This window comes from Sus scrofa, chromosome 13 (assembly GCF_054392235.1).
Source record: "Sus scrofa isolate SSC_HxYL_T2T_F1_AM1 chromosome 13, Sscrofa_HxYL_maternal_Yorkshire_Landrace_v2.0, whole genome shotgun sequence".
Classification (NCBI taxonomy): domain Eukaryota; kingdom Metazoa; phylum Chordata; class Mammalia; order Artiodactyla; family Suidae; genus Sus; species Sus scrofa.
The window spans coordinates 147,133,175-147,151,780 of NC_139395.1; the positions used below are offsets into that span (position 1 = coordinate 147,133,175).

Here is an 18,606-nt window from a genome sequence, read left to right on the forward strand (position 1 = left end):
CTAGTAAGACATGGTTCAAATTCTTGCTCTGGCACTTAGATTAAATTTTCAACAAACTACTCAGTTTCCTCATCTATAAAATCAGGATAATATCAGCACTTACCCTTATGGAGATAAAAGAACTCACATGAACTATCTGGTATCATAGGCACACATTATGGAAAACAAGAACTAATGTTTTAAAAAGTTAAGGTAAAATTTACCTTATCCAGTTTCAGTTCCAATTCGGCCACATCTCCTTCTACTTCTTCCAAAGCAGCCCTAGAAAAATGAAACATAAAATTATTTTGTGTTGAAATGTATACTTTATTCACGAAAAATAACTCCAAATGAAAAATACAGATATGAATGCTTAACAATTACACTTCACACAGAGTACTAACTACCTTAAGATGAGGTATGAATTCTTCATAATCATGTAATACAACAGATAATACAATTGTTGTTTAAAGTAATGAGAGGACACTAAATTAGGCTAATTTAATCAAAGCATTCACATTATTCAAACTAATAATAGTAATTAAAACTAGCATATGTTTTTTAAAACGAGTACGAAATTTTAAAAAGTTGAGCCTTACAAAGAATAAAGCAAAGGTAACTAAACAGCAAAGAATCCCTGGCAACCAAAAAGAAAGGCTTCTACTTTTAGAAATAGTTCAGAAAGATGTTACTGCCCTTCTTTAACACACCATTTTGTTTCAAATGTTTTGTTTGTTTGTTTTAAAGACCACTCAAAAAATGAGCAGAAGATCTAAACAGACAGTTCTCCAAAGAAGACATACAGATGGCCAAAAAACACATGAAAAGATGTTCAACATCACTCATTATTAGAGAAATGCAAATCAAAACCACCATGAGGTACCACCTAACACCAACCAGAATGGCCATCATCCATAAATCTACAAACAATAAGTGCTGAAGAGGGTGTGGAGAAAAAGGAACACTAGTACACTGTTGGTCGGATTGTAAATTGGCACAACCACTGTGGAAAGCAGTATGGAGATTCCTCAGAAAACTAAACTTAGAACTACCATTTGACCAAGAAATCCCACTCCTGGGCATCTATCCAGAGAAAACCATGACTCAAAAAGACACATGTACTCCGATGTTCATTGCAGCACTGTTTGCAATAGCCAAGACATGGAAACAACCTAACTGCCCATCGACAGAGGAGTGGATCAAGAAGATGTGATACATACACACAAAGGAATATTACTCAGCCATTAAAAGGAATGAAATACCAGCAATTTTAGCAGCATGGATGGACCTAGAAATTATCATGCTAAGTGAAGTCAGTCAGACAATGAGACTCCAACATCAAATGCTTTCACTGACATGCACAATCTGAAAAAAGGACAGAATGAACTTCTTTGCAGAACAGATACTGACTCACAGACTTTGAAAAACTTATGGTTTCCAAAGGACACAGTTCAGGGGGTGGGGGGATGAGTTGGGATTGTGGGATGGCAATCCTATAAAATTGGATTGTGGTGATCATTGTACAACTACAAATGTAATAAATTCATTGAGTAATAAAAAAAAGAAAGAAAATTACTTACTTTACTCATATCTCTCTCTCTCTCTCTCTCTCTCTCTCTCTCTCTCACACACACACACACACACACACACAGGCCACTCCTATGGCATATGGAAGTTCCCAGGCTAAGGGTCTAATCAGACCACACAGCAACACTGGATCCTTAACCCACTGAGCAAGGTCAGGGATGGAACCTGAATCCTCATGGATACCAGTCAGGTTCGTTTTCCCTGAGCCACAACGGGAACTCCTCCAATGTATTTTTGTTTGGTTGGTTGGCTGGTTGGTTTTGCTTTTTAGGGCTGCATCCACAGCACATACGGAGGTTCCCAGATTGGGGTCAAATCAGAGCTGTAGCTGCCAGCCTACACCACGGCCACAGCAACACCAGATCCGAGCCACATCTGCAACCTACACCACAGCTCACAGCAACACTGGATCCTTTACCAGCTGAGCAAGGCCAGGGATTGAAGCTGTGCCCTCATGGTTGCTAGTCAGATTCGTTTCTGCTGAGCCACGATGGGAACTCCTCCCATGTATTTTTTAAATTGGCAGACGCTCTTCCTTGTCAAGGGAATAATAAAATTCTAACACTAAATTGTACTTGATATGACCCCCTGTAATGCAACATTCCAAAACTGAAAATTTGGAACAAAAACAGTAGCAACTAAAACTTTAAAGATAATATGTTTTTATACTTATGAGTGAAAAATGCCATTCACCTACTTTAAGCCATCTCTCTATTCCATTTTCAGATAACTACTTGATAAGCTAGCAACTCTGTAATACATATTTTTTGAATCAAGCTAAATTTGTTCAGTTGCATAATAGTGGGTGACTAGTCATCCAAAAAGCTATGTTGAACTCTGAAGAAATTCCCAATTAGAGTTAAGAAGAGGAAAACAGCTGAGATATAAGCTCTATTCCTAAAACTACCCACTTAACGTCCATGTTACCTCTCAATCATTTTTATCTGCTTGTGGTTCTACTTCTCTACCTGGTAACAGTTATTGAAAAAATGGTTTTTAATCTTCAAAGTAAGAAAATTATGAATTATAAATTATTCAGTAACGAGATGCCTATTTCACAAAATGACATATTCTAGTATACGGTTCAAGAAAATATGAGGTATTACACTTCATAGAAACAGAAAAGTTTCTCCCCTAACTAAAATTTGTCATTTTCTTCAGCAGTGTTTTTCAAATTATACATTGTTCCCTTAACCTAGAAAATATTTCCCCTTCACATTAATCCTCACTCTCTTCAACTGCCTATATGCTACTCATTACTTAAAACTTAATTCACAAAAGAAAACATATTCGTACAATGATTTTCATTGTTTGAAAATAGGTTGGAAACCTACATATCCAAAAATAGAAAGTAATGTAAATAAATTATCCCATTATGTGAGACAGCAGATTTTAAAATGAGATTGATCTATATATACCGAGATGGAAACATATCCATTATAGACTATCCCATAGAGGGAAAAGAAAGTTATGAAATTATATAGAGTGTGAGCCAAAATTTTGGGGGGAGGAAGCCTTTTGGTACATGCATTAAGGAAAAAAACCTTGCATATATCCATACGAAACATTCACTGAAAAAGATATATATATGCACCCCTATGTTCAATGCAGCACTATTCATAATAGTCAAGACATGGAAACAACTTAAATATCCATGGAGAGATGAATGGATTAAGAAGATGTGCATGCACACAATGGAATACTACTTCACCACAAAAAAAAAAGAACAAAATAATGCCATGTGCAGTAAAATGGATGGAACTAGAGACTCATACTAAGTGAAGTAAGTTAGAAAGAGAAAAACAAATATCGTATGATATACTTGTATCTGGAATCTAATATATGGCACAAATGAACCTATCAACAGAAAAGAAACAAACTCATGGACATGGAGAACAGACCTGTGGTTGCCAAGAGGGAGGGGGAGGGACTGGGAGGGACTGGGAGTTTGGTGTTAGTAGATGCAAGCTATTGCATTTGGAATGGATGAGCAATGAGCTTCTGCTGTATATCTCAAAGAACTGTATCTGACCACTTGTGGTGGAACATGATGGAGGATAACATGAAAAAAATAATGTATATATATGTATAACTGGGTTACTTTGCTATACAGCAGAATTTGACAGAACACTGTAAATCAACTGTAATTTAAAAAAATATTTTTAAGAAAAAATCTGGAAGCATATTTACCAACCTGCCAATTTTATATCTGAAGAATGGGTATTGGAGAGAAGAAAGTGAAAATAAGGATTTATACTTTTTTATCTTATACTTCTGGATTTTTTTTTTTTTTTTTTTTTTTTTTTTTTTTTTTTTTGCTTTTTAGGGCTGCACCCAAAGCATATGGAAGTTCCCTGGCTGGGGTCGAATCAGAGCAGAGCTGTAGCTGCAGCCACAGCAACAACAAATCCAAGTCGCGTCTGTAACCTACACCACAGCTCACGGCAACCAGGATCCCTGAACCACTGAGTGAGGCCAGGGATCAGACCTGTATCAAACAGAGACTAGTCAGATTTGTTTCTGCTGCACCACAACGGGAACTCCTGAATTGTTTTAATATTTTCAATGACTATGTGTTTTTAAATAATCTTTAAAGCTAATAAAGAAGGAATAGTAGTAAGTTCAGCTATCACCTTCCCAGGAGATAGATCTTCTTGGAACCTTTTCCCCTACCCACTAAGGTGGACTGTGTACAGCATCTCATGCACATCTTATCACTATTCTCTTCTCTCACTACTTTGAGCTTCCAATAGCAGTACAGATACTTAAAATGTTTGCTGAGTCAAGAAAGAAACTCCACAATAGGAGTTCCCGTCGTGGCGCAGTGGTTAACGAAACCGATTAGGAACCATGAGGTTGCGGGTTCGGTCCCTGCCCTTGCTCAGTGGGTTAACGATCCGGCGTTGCCGTGAGCTGTGGTGTAGGTTGCAGACGCGGCTGGGATCCCGCGTTGCTGTGGCTCTGGCGTAGGCCGGTCGCTACAGCTCCGATTCCACCCCTAGCCTGGGAACCTCCATATGCCGAGGGAGCACCCCAAGAAATAGCAACAACAACAAAAGACAAAAGAAGAAAAAAAAAAAAAGAAACTCCACAATGACTGACCCTGCCAAAATCTTTCTTCAGTTATACTTTCATTTTCATTTAATTTAGCTTGACTCAATCTTCAACTTAGAAAATTAGTTGAAGACCAGCTTAAGATCTGATTTAATCATTGGTTTCTACTAAGCATACAGTTTGATAGAAACTGCATGTACATTACTCAATCTTATTTCATTGTGCAACTCTACTAATTTGTGAAACAAATGCTTTTAAACACCTATCTTTAAATAGATGTAAGAGAAATAAGCAGGAAAATGTGTATTTGCCTGTCATTTTAAAATAAAGCCCTTTGTAATCACACATTCAAAGAATCTGAAATTTTATGATGTAGGTTCTTCAACATTTCACCTTCTTAAAAGAAAAAAAAAATCTCTGTTCTTAGTCATCTAAGATGTGTGTGAATACCTGTAGCGGTAAGTAAGTAGCTAGTGTTTACAGCAGCCTGATTAATTGCTGAATATTCCTTAGTACATAAAGAAAAGTATATGGAAAAGATCACGGCCTCAGTTCAAATTCTGCTCCACCACTCACTTACCTAACTCTAAAGTATTTTACCTAAGTTTTTCTCACCAGTAAAGTGAGTAAAGAAATACCTATTTTAAAGAGTTGTAAAGGTTAAATAAGGGATTCTCCATATCACTGACCATAATATATACATACTACAACACAAAGAATACAATCAATAAGAGCTTTATTCTTTCCTTTCTCTTCCCTGCTTTCTGAGATGAGTTTTGCCTATTACTTCCACTCATTAATGCAAGAGAACCATCCTGGAACACGTTTAATTCATAAATGAGTCAGTAAGCAATCTACACAACAATCCAACTACTGAAAGATAATATTACTCCTTTCTAACTCTCTCAAATATTTATTGAGCATATGATTTTTATAAATGTACAAGGCATTAAAGAAGACAGTATTACAGATCCTACCCTCCATAGCTTAAAATGTAATAATAATGACTGGATTTTTTTAAGATTATTAAAATTAAAACATTAAACATACATTAACAATGAAAGAAAACTTACGATTAAGTAGCAAAATGAGAAAAACATAAAATGTTAAAATAAAGGGGGAAAAAAACAGAAGGCAGTCAGCAAAGTCTCAAAGGATTATGAGCAGGGGTCAGCAAATGACAGCCTCTCAGTCAAGTCTGGCCCAAAACCTATTCTCACACAGTCCATGAACTAAATATTGTTTTTGCATTTTTAAATGGTTAGAAAAAATCAAAAGAAGAATATTTAATGACACATGAAAATCATATTAAATTCAAATTCCAATGTCTATAAATAAAGTTTTATGGAAACACAGTCAAGCTCATCCATTTACATACTGTCTATATAAGCTGTCACGCTCTAATGGAAGAGTTGAGTGGCTGAAAGAGAGACCATACGGCTCACACAGCTTAAAATATTTACTATGATTTGGTCCTTTATGGAAACGTTTACTGACTCCTTACTATGAATATCAAATACAAGAACATGGATGAAAATGCTTTTTCATATATATGAACTATATACAAGAAAATAATTTTTAGGACTCAGCTCTAGTTGGCTGTACCCTAATAGGCCCAGATTTCAGGGAAAGAGTAACTTCATTTTTAATAGTAACAACTTCATTCTTTCATCTATTCATGCATCAGTTTTAACGATCAACTCACAAAATAGTTAACTAAAAATAAAAACATGAAACTAGAATAGGAAAAAATGTAGCACAAGTATTAACACTGAGACATTTCTAATCACATGGTGGTTACTTTGGGCTCTGAAATAAGTAAATCTCTATGAAAAGCACAAAAATAGAACTCTTCCCCACCCAGATAATTGCATATCCCTGGTGTAGAAAATAAATTTTTTAAGCCACTGTATTTTACAAGATTATCCATAAAAATAACTAAATAGTATGTGCAGCATGAGCATTTATAAAAGAAAATTATTTGAAAAAAACAGGAAATATGATAAAGAATTATTCTACCCACCCATTTGAGAACCAAAAAAAAAAAGCTTCCACCTCAATTCTGGCAATATTCTTAAAATAGAGTTGATAATCTAAGACTAGGTCACATGATGCTGCAATCTAAAATGCAACTAACAGCATATTCAAGCTCATTTATTAAGTACATAAATACCCTCAAATAATTAAAGACGGATTTGAGCCATAACCACCTCCTAAAGAATTATAAAAGAGATCAAATACTCAAACTATAATGTATGCATTTTGAAACTAACATCTATGTCTTTGTTTTATATAAGAGATATATTCTTAAAAGTTGCATATAAATTGAATAACCAGTTAGATACTCAGAGTAGTTGCCCATACATCTCTATGACCTACCACCCCCAACCAACTCTCTCAGTTCAATGGCTTTATCTATTCTGGGCAATGCTGGGTTAATCTTTGCAAAGAAAGGAAAACAGCAGGATCACAGGTAGCTCACTGACCCAAGAACAGCTCTATAACTCAAAAGGTGGGAAAACTAGATGACCAAAACTCCCCATATTATGAGAAGGCTCCTTCTGGGTTTTTGAGCAGAGAACACAGAGATTGCACACCCTGGAAACTTACTTTTTAAGAGAAATCCCTAATTAGATCATTTTGTAATATGAATGGCCTCCCCTTATCTTGTTCAGTAAGTTCTGAGTCCTTTATAATTGGGTATCTGTAACACTTTTTTATGTTGAGAGGCAATGGAATGGAGTTTTAAAAGACTGCCTTGTTTGAATCCATATTTTACTATTTACTAGTTATGTAACAGTGAACAGGTTTTTTGTGTTTCAATTTCACCTATAAAATGCAGACAATAAAAACCATATCTCCCATAGAGATGTATGAGAATTACATTTTATATATTAAAAAACCTTAGCACAGTGCCTGACACTCAGTAAGTAACCCGTGAATATCAGCTATAATTATCTATATTGTTAAAGAAAACACAATCTCTTTTCATTTTCATTTTATGGGGCCAAAGGGAAAGAAAGCAGTATTAAGAGTAAGCTATCACAGAGTTTCCGTCATGGAGCAGTGGAAACAAATCCAACTAGGAACCAGGAGGTTGTGGGTTCAATCCCTGGCCTTGCTCAGCATGTTAAGGATCCGGCGTTGCCATGAGCTGTGGTGTAGGCTGCAGACGCGGCTTGGATCCCACGTTGCTGTGACTGTGGTATAGGCTGGTGGCAACAGCTCCGATTAGACCCCTAGCCTGGGAACCTCCATATGCTGCAGGTCTGGTCCTAAAAAGACAAAAGACAAAAGACAAAAAAAAAAAAAAAAAAGATTAAGCTACCACATAGTTCCAACAAGAATTTGAAGTGGTTTTTAAAAAGGAACAAAAAAATTACAGTAGGCCTATGATCAGCAAATAAAACAGCAAGTCCAAATTGCTTTAAGAGAAACTACTTCAATACTTTTGCCCTTTTACAAAAATCATATGTTAACACACAATGTCATCTTCTCCTAACTTCTCCATAACTTCAATCTAGGCCACTGCTCTTTATAATATGATAAAATATTATCCGAAAATCTCTTCCAAGGTTATCAAGGTCAGTTCTATCTGACTCCTCTAAGCGCTCACAAACAGAAGAAAATCAACACTGCAATCAGTACCAGGTGGAGTTAAGACCCTGAATATGCATTTATTTCACAATAACAATAAGCCACTTTTTTTTTTTGGCTGTGCCCATAGCATGTAGAAGTTTCCAGGCCAGGGACTAAATCCAAGCTGTTGCAGTGACAACGCTAGATCCTTAACCTAATGCTTCACAAGAGAACTCCAATAAGCCACCTTTATTTAAAAAACAAACAAACAAACAAACAAAAAAAAACTGTCTTTATTTTTGAGAAGTTTCAGTGAAATTAAAAGGACATTTTTTAGGAGTTCCCATCGTGGCACAGCAGAAATGAATCTGACTAGGAACCATGAGGCTGCAGGTTCGATCCCTGGCCTCACTCAGCGAGTCAAGGATCCAGAGCATTGCCATGAGCTGTGGTGTAGGTCCCAGATGTGGCTCAGATCTTGTGTTGCTGTGGCTCTGGCTTAGGCCAGCTACTACAGCTCTGATTAGACCCCTAGCCTGGGAACCTCCATATGCCGTGAGTACAGCCCCAAAAAGACCAAAAAAAAAAAAAAAAAAAAAAGGACATTCTCCAAATATTACATAGAAAATATTGTAACTGCTCCTATTCACTCAGATTTGTCAACTTAAGCTAACCTGGCAAGATCCATGGCAAATTCAAGTCTGTAATAGAAAAGACATGGAAGCCAAATTTTAGTCTAATTCTACCAAATAAGTCCCTGAAAGATCACTGAATCTCTCTAGACCTCAGTTCTCTCATCCCATAAAAAGTGAAGGATAGTCTGGATCATTTTTAATACCACTTCCACATCTTCACATTCTTTTATTCTGGAATAAACATTCAAAGGAAAGCTAGAACCTGGATTTGATTATCTTCTCCCAAGCAGGATTTCCTCTAGGCCCTCACTCATGCTTTCAACAGAGTCAGATAAAAAGGAAAAACATATAAGTAAGCCATTAAAACCTCAACAAAATTTATAGTATTAAGTTTCACTCATCCCTTTCAAAAGCCTCCTCTACATACTTCTTAAAAGACAAGATAATAAATAAAGGTGAAAATAGTAGGATTTTTTTAAAGTTTCTTTTTTTCAGCTTAACATTTTAGGGTAAAAACTGTATCTTCTGTTCAAACATGTGTCTTCCGGGTGAGCTTCATTATATTTCATTTTTAAAGATTGTAAACATTATTCTGCCATTCTCAGAGGGTAGTTAAAGGGACATGTACTTCCTCTCCTCTCAAGTTCTCCCCTGTTGATAACAGCAGCAAAGGTAAAACCATTGAGGCCAGAGAAGAGAGTAATTGAAAAGGCAACCAAACCACAGTCCAAGGTCTAGATGTAAGGCACCAGGTCCAAGTGAATGAATACAACACTCTCAAGTCATTACTCAGATGTCAATAATGTCAATAACTTTATGAGTCAAAGCCCATCATAAAAAAAAGAAAAAGGTAACACTCGTAAAATATTATCCAGATCATCCTACACAGAGAACAGGGGGTAGGAGAAGGAGGAAAAGTACAAGGATCTTCTGTTCCTAGGGCTCCAGATTCTTTCTTTAACAGGAGTATGATTTCAATAATCACTTCCAGAATTTGCTCTGCAGAGCAGAGAGGAACTATACACAACCTTGTATTTTTATCATATGCAATGGCAAATACTCACTATTTCCAGGAAACTTTTCTCAGGAAATACTGATAATGCTTTATTTTGATCAGATAAGAAATGATATTTTTTATCACACACACAAAAAACAGTACTAGTTCAGAATGCTCTATTTCCATTTCACCCTCCTCCAACAGGTTGAATTTCTTGTCCAAGGAGTTAGCACAGGTGAAATGGCACTATAATTACAGCAGGAGTTAACACCATTCTAGTGTGCCATAAAAGAAGGTGGTAGAAGAAGAGATGGTCCATCTATTACGTTAGGATCAGTAAATAACATATGACTGGTTAACAGTCCCTTTCAATTTTCACAGTAGAGGATGTAAAGCTAGAATGAAAGCACTAGTCTTCTAAAGAAGGGTAAGGTCACTTTCATGAGAAAAAAAGATTAAGGAAAAAAACAACTACAAACAAAGAATATTGCCTTCAGCTTGGCCCAGAAAAAAAGAAAAAAAAAAAAAAGCTGAAGAGTATTTCTGTCTTGAAATCACAACAAACTCAGGCAGGTGTACTTCCAAAAAAAAAAAAAAAAAAAATTAAGTTGACTTTTTATAAAGTCAATCCAGTCCCAAGAGTTCTTATTACTGTAGTAGGTGCTGACGTATAGGAAAATAAGGTAGTGACCATTACTGTTTAAAGGATTAAAATCAAATGTTCAACCAAAGCAGTTAAACCGCAACACTTATTACATTAGTGGAGTGCCACAAGTGATAACTTTAAGGAGACAAAGCTCTGTAAACTTCAAGGTTCATAACGGGGAGGTGGGGGGGGAGGAGATTTCTGTGAGAAAAGAACACTGTGACTGATAATACTGTCAAGATGACTAAGGACTTCAAGTAAGATGGGACTATCAGCAGACTCACAACGAGAGAAAGCAGCAAAATGGTAGAGACATCTAGGGCCAGGCTCAGATAAAATTGTCAACTCTTATGATCAGAGACCTTCCATATTCTTTTGTTTATGACTGTCCCCCCTTCACCCTTTTTAAGAACTAGAAATGGTACTTAAGATACAAGACATCCTGCAAATCAGAGCAGGTAAGTAAGGTAACTACCTACTGGGCCTTTCAAGGTTCCCTCTGTGACATATTATAGGCTACGAGACAAATCACATCTATAAATTTCCCAGTCTCCTCCATTAACAAAAAAAAATCCACTTTAATACACAATAAAAACAATTTTGCCTTACATCTTCTCTGTGTTTTACAATTTGGGTGGAAACTCTGTGCATGATACAGCATTTGTTACGTTAAGAGAAGACTATCAAACAGTAATATGAAATAGTAAACAGAAAAAACACTCTTAGCAGATGCAAAATATTACATTTAGAATGGATAAGCAATGAGGTCCTACTCTATAGCACAGAGAATTATATCCAATCTCTCATGATTAAAATATGATGGACGACAATATGAGAGAGTGTATATGTATGTATAACTGGGTCACTTTTCTACAGAGCAGAAACTGACACAACACTGTAAATCAACTATACATTAATTTACTAATACAATTAATTCTACAATTAATATAAAATTATAAAAATAACAAAAAAGATCAGTGAAAAAGGACTTCTCAGGGTTCCTGTCGTGGCACCGTGGTTAATGAATCTGACTAGGAACCATGAGGTTGCAGGTTCAATCCTTGGCCTCGCTCAGTGGGTTAAGAAACCGGCCAGCATTGCCATGAGCTGTGGTGTAGGTTGCATACGTGGCTCGGATCCCGCGTTGCTGTGGCTCTGGCATAGGCTGGCGGCTACAGCTCTGATTCGACCCCTAGCCTGGGAACCTCCATATGCCATGGGAGCAGCCCAAGAAATGGCAAAAAGACAAAAAATAATAATAATAATAATAAATTTTTTAAAAAGGACCTCTTAGAGAAGGCCGTGGCTGTATGGAATTGCCAACACAGAATATTGTACAGAATTGCTTCAAGATTATTTGTAAACTGTCTCCTACACACCCTTTGAACCAATATAATGTACATTAAATTTAAAAAAAGAAAAAATATTAAGAGGAAATAAGCAACAACCCCAGAATCACAGAATTGAAAAGGAAGAAATCTTAGCAAACTTCTGAATGTCAAAACTGTTTAATCAAAGTAGAGCAGCTGTGTTTAGAAAAGCACTTCACAGAGTATTTTATCTCCATTAAATCCATGCAATTTTACAAGATCTATAAACAGGATGCAGAAAAATATAAATTCAAGAGCCTAATAAACAGGCTCAGAGTTCTACAATGTTCACACCAAAACCATCTTTGGACAGGAAACCTGTGACACTGACCCCTTCTACTCCCCAGTGAAATAAGCACCTCGATACCACCACCTCCTCCACAAAGCACCCTATGCTCATTTCAAATAGTGCACTGGCACGCTAGATGATAATTCATCTATTGGTCTAGATGCCTCAAGAGAGATGCCTTGAGCAGAGTCTATGGTTCCTTTAGCTATATATCCCTAGTTCAGTTGTTAGCAAGTAAAACATCTGTTTACTGGACATATGGAAAGATGCAGCTTTTAAAACAATTATGTAATCTAGGGCCCAGGGCCACTTATGATGATTTAACCTGTATCTCAGTACACATGTATTTATGCGTAACCTTCCGATTCCCTTTACAACTACAATTACAAATTACAGGCTTCAATGATTCCAATCTGCCATTACTCTTCCAGCCTCATATAAGTGTAACTTTAAAGGTCTTTAGAGAAAATAGGAGTTCTTGTCGTGGGTCAGTAGTAATGAACCCGACTAGGATCCATGAGGATGTGGGTTCGATCCCTGGCCCTCGCTCAGTGGGTTAAGGATCCAGTGTTACCTGGAGCTGTGATATAGGCCAGCAGCTACAGCCCCAATTCAATCCCTACCCTGGGAACTTCCATATACTGCAGGTGCAGCCCTAAAAAGACCAAAAAAAAAAAAAAAAAGTCTTTAAAGAAAAATAAAAGAAAAAAGTACAAATATAACCACACATACCTCAAAAATAGATTTACAATGAAACAACAAAAAAGTCAGTTATTTCCGCACATAATGAAGAGCCTATACTACCTTTATTGAACCATTGCAAGTCCTATAATTTCAAGTTGAGAGAAACGGGATTTTTTTTTTAATAGTAAAATTCTCTAGAATGTACAATAATACAGGATTTGGAAGGTGGCTTAAACTAAAGAGGACTCCTTCACAGACTGGACGTAGAGTGTGAGTGCATGCATGCACAGGTACACCAGTGAGCAGGCAGATGTGTAATCAAAGATGGATCAAAAGTTTTTGGCTGGAGCAGCCAAAAGGTCAGAGTTGCAACCAACTGAGATGGAGAAGACTATGAGCAGAGCAGGTATGGGGAGAAAAGATCTGGAGCTGTTTTGGACCTGACTCGGAAATACTGATTAGATGTACAAAGTAGTGATATCAAATAAGTGAATAAATATGAAAGTTTGGATTTTAGAATTCTGAGCTAAGGGTACAAATTTAGAATCATGGCACATAGTATTTACAGCCATGCCACTGGACAATATCAAAGCTTTGCATATTAAAATATAAGATTTTTTTATTCATTCAAAAAATATTTCCTTAGCATTTACTGGCTATCAGAAACTATATATAGGACTTAGGATACAGTAATAAACAAAATAAATCTCAACTCTCATGGAATCTAGTGGGCTTAAGACAATAAAGAAATCTAAGTGAGGGTAAGACAACAAACAATATTTGTTAAATATAAACAAATATATACAAATAACAGGTAGTATAAGCACTTTTTTGAAAAAACAGGATAAAAAATACAGTGGTGGAAGGGGGTTTCAAATTTAAATATTTAAGAAAAAAATATTCATGGCTGAAATATACTGAAGAATGGAAAGAAATTGCTTCAACCATATAAATAGTGAAGAAAATAGCTGAATAAATGTTTTATTATATTCCATAGAGGGGAGTTCTGCATAAACTTAGACCTTAAAGCACTAAAACTTTGTTCTTTTCATAACTATTTATTGATTTAAATTTCTAGTGAAGTATTAATCAACTTAAAATTTTATTGATTGGAGTTCCCGTCATGCCTCAGTGGTTAACGAATCTGACTAGGAACCATGAGGATGAGGGTTCAATCCCTGGCCTTGCTCAGTGCATTACGGATCCTGCATTGCTGCTGCTGTGGTGTAGGCCAGCAGCAACAGCTCTGATTAGACCCCTAGCCTGGGAACCTCCATATGCCGCAGGAGTGGCCCTAGAAAAGGAAAAAAAAAAAAAAAAAAAAAAAAAAATTTACTGATTGGAACTATTTATTGATTTAAAATTTTACTGATTTTACCTTATTTGGTGGGTAACACCACCACTTGATTTACTATCTTAGGACACAAATCAATTAATTAGAAAGTATAGTCCACAAACAAGAATGCCTGATGTCTAAGTAAAAGTAAATATGGCTTTCCATGCCCAGGATCTGTTTCTGTTTTGTAAAGAGGTTCATTTGTGCCATATTTTAGATTACACATGTAAGTGATAACTTAGATATCTGTCTTTCTCTTTCTGACTTACTTCACTTAATATGAGAATCTCTAGCTGCATTCATGTTGCTGCAAATGGCATTATTCTTTTTATGGCTGAGCAGTATTCCATTACACATATGTAACACATCTTCTTAATCCATTTATCTGTCAGTGGACATTTAAGTTGTTTCCATGTCTTGGCTATTGTGAACAGTGCTGCAATGAACACAAAGATGCATGTATCTTTTCGAATGAAAGTTTGGTCCAGATATATAGCCAGGAGTGAGACTGCTGGATCATACGGTGGGGGGGGGGGGGGGGTGGAGAGTTTGGGGTTGGTAGATGCAAAATATTACATTTAGAATACATAAGCAATGAGGTCTTACTGTACAGCACAAGGAACTATATCCAGTCTCTTGGGGTAGAATATGATGGAAGATAGTATGAGAAAAAGAATGAATATATACGTATGACTAGGTCACTATGCTACACAGCAGAAACTGACACAACACTGTAAATCAACTATACTGTATAAAAGAAAACCCAGAGAATATTATCATCGTTCTATATTTTAACCCCCCAATCAATAAAAAATATTGGGTTCATGTATTTCAAAAAAAAAGTAAATACCGCTTAAAAGAATAAAAAGACAAACCATAAGCTGAGAGAAAATATGTGCAAAATATACAACTGGTAAAAGACTGTTATTCAAAATATACAAAGAACTCTTAAAACTCAACAATGAGCAAACAAACAGCCCAATTTAAAAAATGGGCCTTAGGAGTTCCCATCGTGGCTCAGCGGAAAAGAATCCGACAAGGAAACATGAGGTCGCGGCTTCGATCCCTGGCCTTACTCAGTGGATTAAGGAGCCGATGTTGCTGTGAGCTGTGGTCGCAGGTGCAGCTCAGATCTGGTGTTGCTATGGCTGTGGTGCAGGCCAGCAGCTACAGCTCTGATTAAACCCCTAGCCTAGGAACCTCCGTATGCCGCAGGTGCCACCCTCAAAAAGACAAAAAAAAAAAAAAAAAAAAAAAATGGGCCTTAAAGGGGGTTCCCTTGTGGCACAGTGGGTTAAGGATCCAGCATTTATCATTACAGTGGCTCAGGTTGCTGCTGAGGCATGGGTTCAATCCTTGGCCCAGGAACTTCCATGTACTGTGGGTGTGTATGCAGCAAAAAAAAAGAGCCTAAGATCTGGACATCCCACTAAATAAGATATACGGGTGACAAATAAACATTTGAAAAGATGCGCCATATCGTATGTGATGAGAGAAATGCAAATTAAAACAATAATGGGGAGAGGAGAACAAGATCAGGGTAAGAGATTAAGAGATACAAACTACTATATATAAAATAAATAAGCTACAAGGATATACTGTATAGCACAAGGAATACAGCCAATATTTGAAGTAACTATAAATAGAATACAATCTTTAAAAATCATGAGTCACTGTGTTGTACACTTGATACTTATATAATAGTGTAAATCGATTATACCTCAATTAATTACTTAATTTTTAAAAAACAACAGCAAGATACAACTACACACCTATTACAATGGCCAAACTCCAGAATACTAACAACACCAAATCCGGTGAAAGGTACAGCACAGGAACTATCAATCACTATTCTCAGGAATGCAATTGGCAAAGCCACTTTAGGAGCCAGTTCAGGAGTTTGTTTTCATAAAACTAAGCATACTCTTAGAATACACAGCATACAATCCAGCAACTGTGCTCCTTGGTATTTACCCAAATGAGCAGAAACCTTAAGTCCACACAAAAACCTGCACACTGATGTATACAGCAGCTTTATTCATAACTGCCAAAACCTGGAAGCAACGAAGATGTCCTTCAGTAGGTGAATGGAAAAATAAACTGCAGTATATCCAAATGATGGAACATTATTCAGTGCTAAAAAGGAATGAGATACCAAACCAGGAAAAGACATGAAACTTAAGTGCATATTACTAAGTGAAAGAAGTCACTGTGAAAAGGTTACATACTGTATGATTTCAACAATATGACATTCTGGAAAAGACAAAACTATGGAGACATTAAAAAGATTAGTGGTTGACAGGGATTAAGGGGGAGGGAGGGATGAATCAGCAGAGCAGAGAGAATATTCAGGGCAGCAAAACTATTCTGTATATCACTATCATGGTGGGTGCATTTGTCAAAACCCACGGAGCGAACAACACTGAGAGTGAACCCTAATGTAATCTACAGGTTTGGGCAATAATGATGTATCAGTGTAGGTTTTTTGATTGTGACAGAGGTACCTCTCTGGTGCCTGATGTCAACAGTGGGGGAGGTATATGGAGGCAGGGGGTTATGGGAGCTCTCTGTACTTTCTGCTCAAGTTTGCTGTGAACCCAAAACTAGTCTAAAAAATAAAGTTTATTTAAAAATGCATTTGCTGATGTCTGTATCATCAGCATTTATAACTCTTATTTTGTTTTGGTTTTGCTTTTTAGGGCCGCACCCATGGCATATGGGGGTTCCCAGTCTAGGGGGTCGAATCTGAGCTACAACTGCCAGCCTACACCAAAGCTGACAGCAATGCCGGATCCTTAATCCACTGAGCAAGGCCAGGGATTGAAGCCACAACCTCATGGTTCCTAGTCGGATTCGTTTCTGCTTCGCCACAACAGAAACTCCAGCATTTATAACTTTAAAATATTTTCGAATATACGACCATTCAATACCATGGATTTGATAAATTTTCTATGTATAAAATATAAAAGTAACTTTCTTTAAAAAATAATATAGATATATACATTCGAAATAAGCGGTAAATGAAGCAGTAAATTTTTAAAAGTCTCAAGTCACAGAAGATAAAGTTTTAGAGTTTTAAAAAATTAAAAAGTGAAAATCCACAGATTGGAAGGAGAGATTTTCACTGATAACAGATTAGTACATCTGTTCAAAAATTCCACAAATCAGAAAGAAAAGGTCAAACAGTAGGGCAAAACACAAACAGAAATCATGAGTGGACAACTGACACAAAAGAGATGCTCCACCTCACAGGCAGTTAAGAAACAAATTTAAAATCATGAGATACTATTTCACAACCATCAGACTGGCAAAAATGTTAAAGTCTGACAATACCTAACAATAGGAGAGGATATGAAACAGACAGGCTCATGCATAACTAGAAGGAGTATATACTGATAAAACCCCTCTATAAAGCAATCTGTCAACATCAGGTAAAATTCCACCTGGTAGTTTCACCCCCAGCTCTCACATGTGCAGAGACATGCACAGGAACTCCACAGTAACACTAATTATGAACATAGCACTGAGAAAGATAGGTAACAAATGTCTATCCACAGAAAACGGGATAAGTACAATTAAGTATTTTCTTACAATGGATTTCAAAACACCATGAAAACTGTGCAAATAAATAAACTAAGAGTCCCCATCGTGGCTCAGCAGAAACGAATCTGACTAGTATCCATGAGAACACAGGTTTGATCGCTGGCCTCGCTCAGTGGGTGAAGGTTCTGGCATTGCTGTGGCTGTGGTGTAGGCCAGCAGCTATAGCTGTGATTTGACCACCAGCCTGTGAACTTCCATATTCAGTACCTTTGGCCCCCAAAAGCAAAAATGTGATCAAGATACATCAACCTCCTACCTAATATTTTTCGATGGTTCGCTACTATCCTTAATGTGATTCAAAAGGCCCATAATGTGGCCCTTACTTGTGTCTCCATCCTCACCATTCTACATGATGGCACTGGCAGCTCTCTGCCTGAAGCCCTTCTCCTTCTTAAACTCTTCACCTTGGTAATTCCCCATTTGTCCTTCATCTGTCAGTTGAAAGATTCCTAATTTTAGGAAGTTTTACTTGCCCATGCACAATAGAGATCTTTCTTATCTGCTCTTAAGATTCAATTCAATTGTGTCACTTAACACACTGTAATTTAAGCATCCATTTGCTCCATGAGTTAGAAACTGAATCTCCTCACCAGCAAAAAGCTCCAAAACCTAGTTTAAAGGATTAACTTTCTTTAAAAAGCAAGAAACTGCAATTTCATGCAATTTGCAATTAACTTGCTCTTGGGTGGTTGCTTAGTCTGCCTGAAACCCATCTTAAAGATTCTTTTTAATAAACTCTCAACAATCAAAGAGATAAGCAAGAAGTTTAGATAAGAACATTCATTCCTGGAGTTCCCACTGTGACACAGTGGGTTAAAGATCCAAGTTGTCTCTGTAGCAGCTCAGG

The 18,606-nt window shown here is 36.8% G+C and overlaps 1 protein-coding gene across 13 annotated transcripts in view; it reads right to left on the reverse strand.

Moving 5' to 3' along the window:
* The window catches only part of ACAP2 (ArfGAP with coiled-coil, ankyrin repeat and PH domains 2), a 156,146-nt gene that overhangs the window by 102,190 nt on the left and 35,350 nt on the right, over positions 1-18,606 (reverse strand). For all 13 annotated transcript variants that reach the window (XM_021070084.2, XM_021070080.2, XM_084990742.1 and 10 more), the window contains exon 2: positions 204-261. In XM_021070084.2, coding sequence (XP_020925743.1) covers positions 204-261 — 58 coding nt within the window. The remainder of the gene's footprint in view (positions 1-203; positions 262-18,606) is intronic.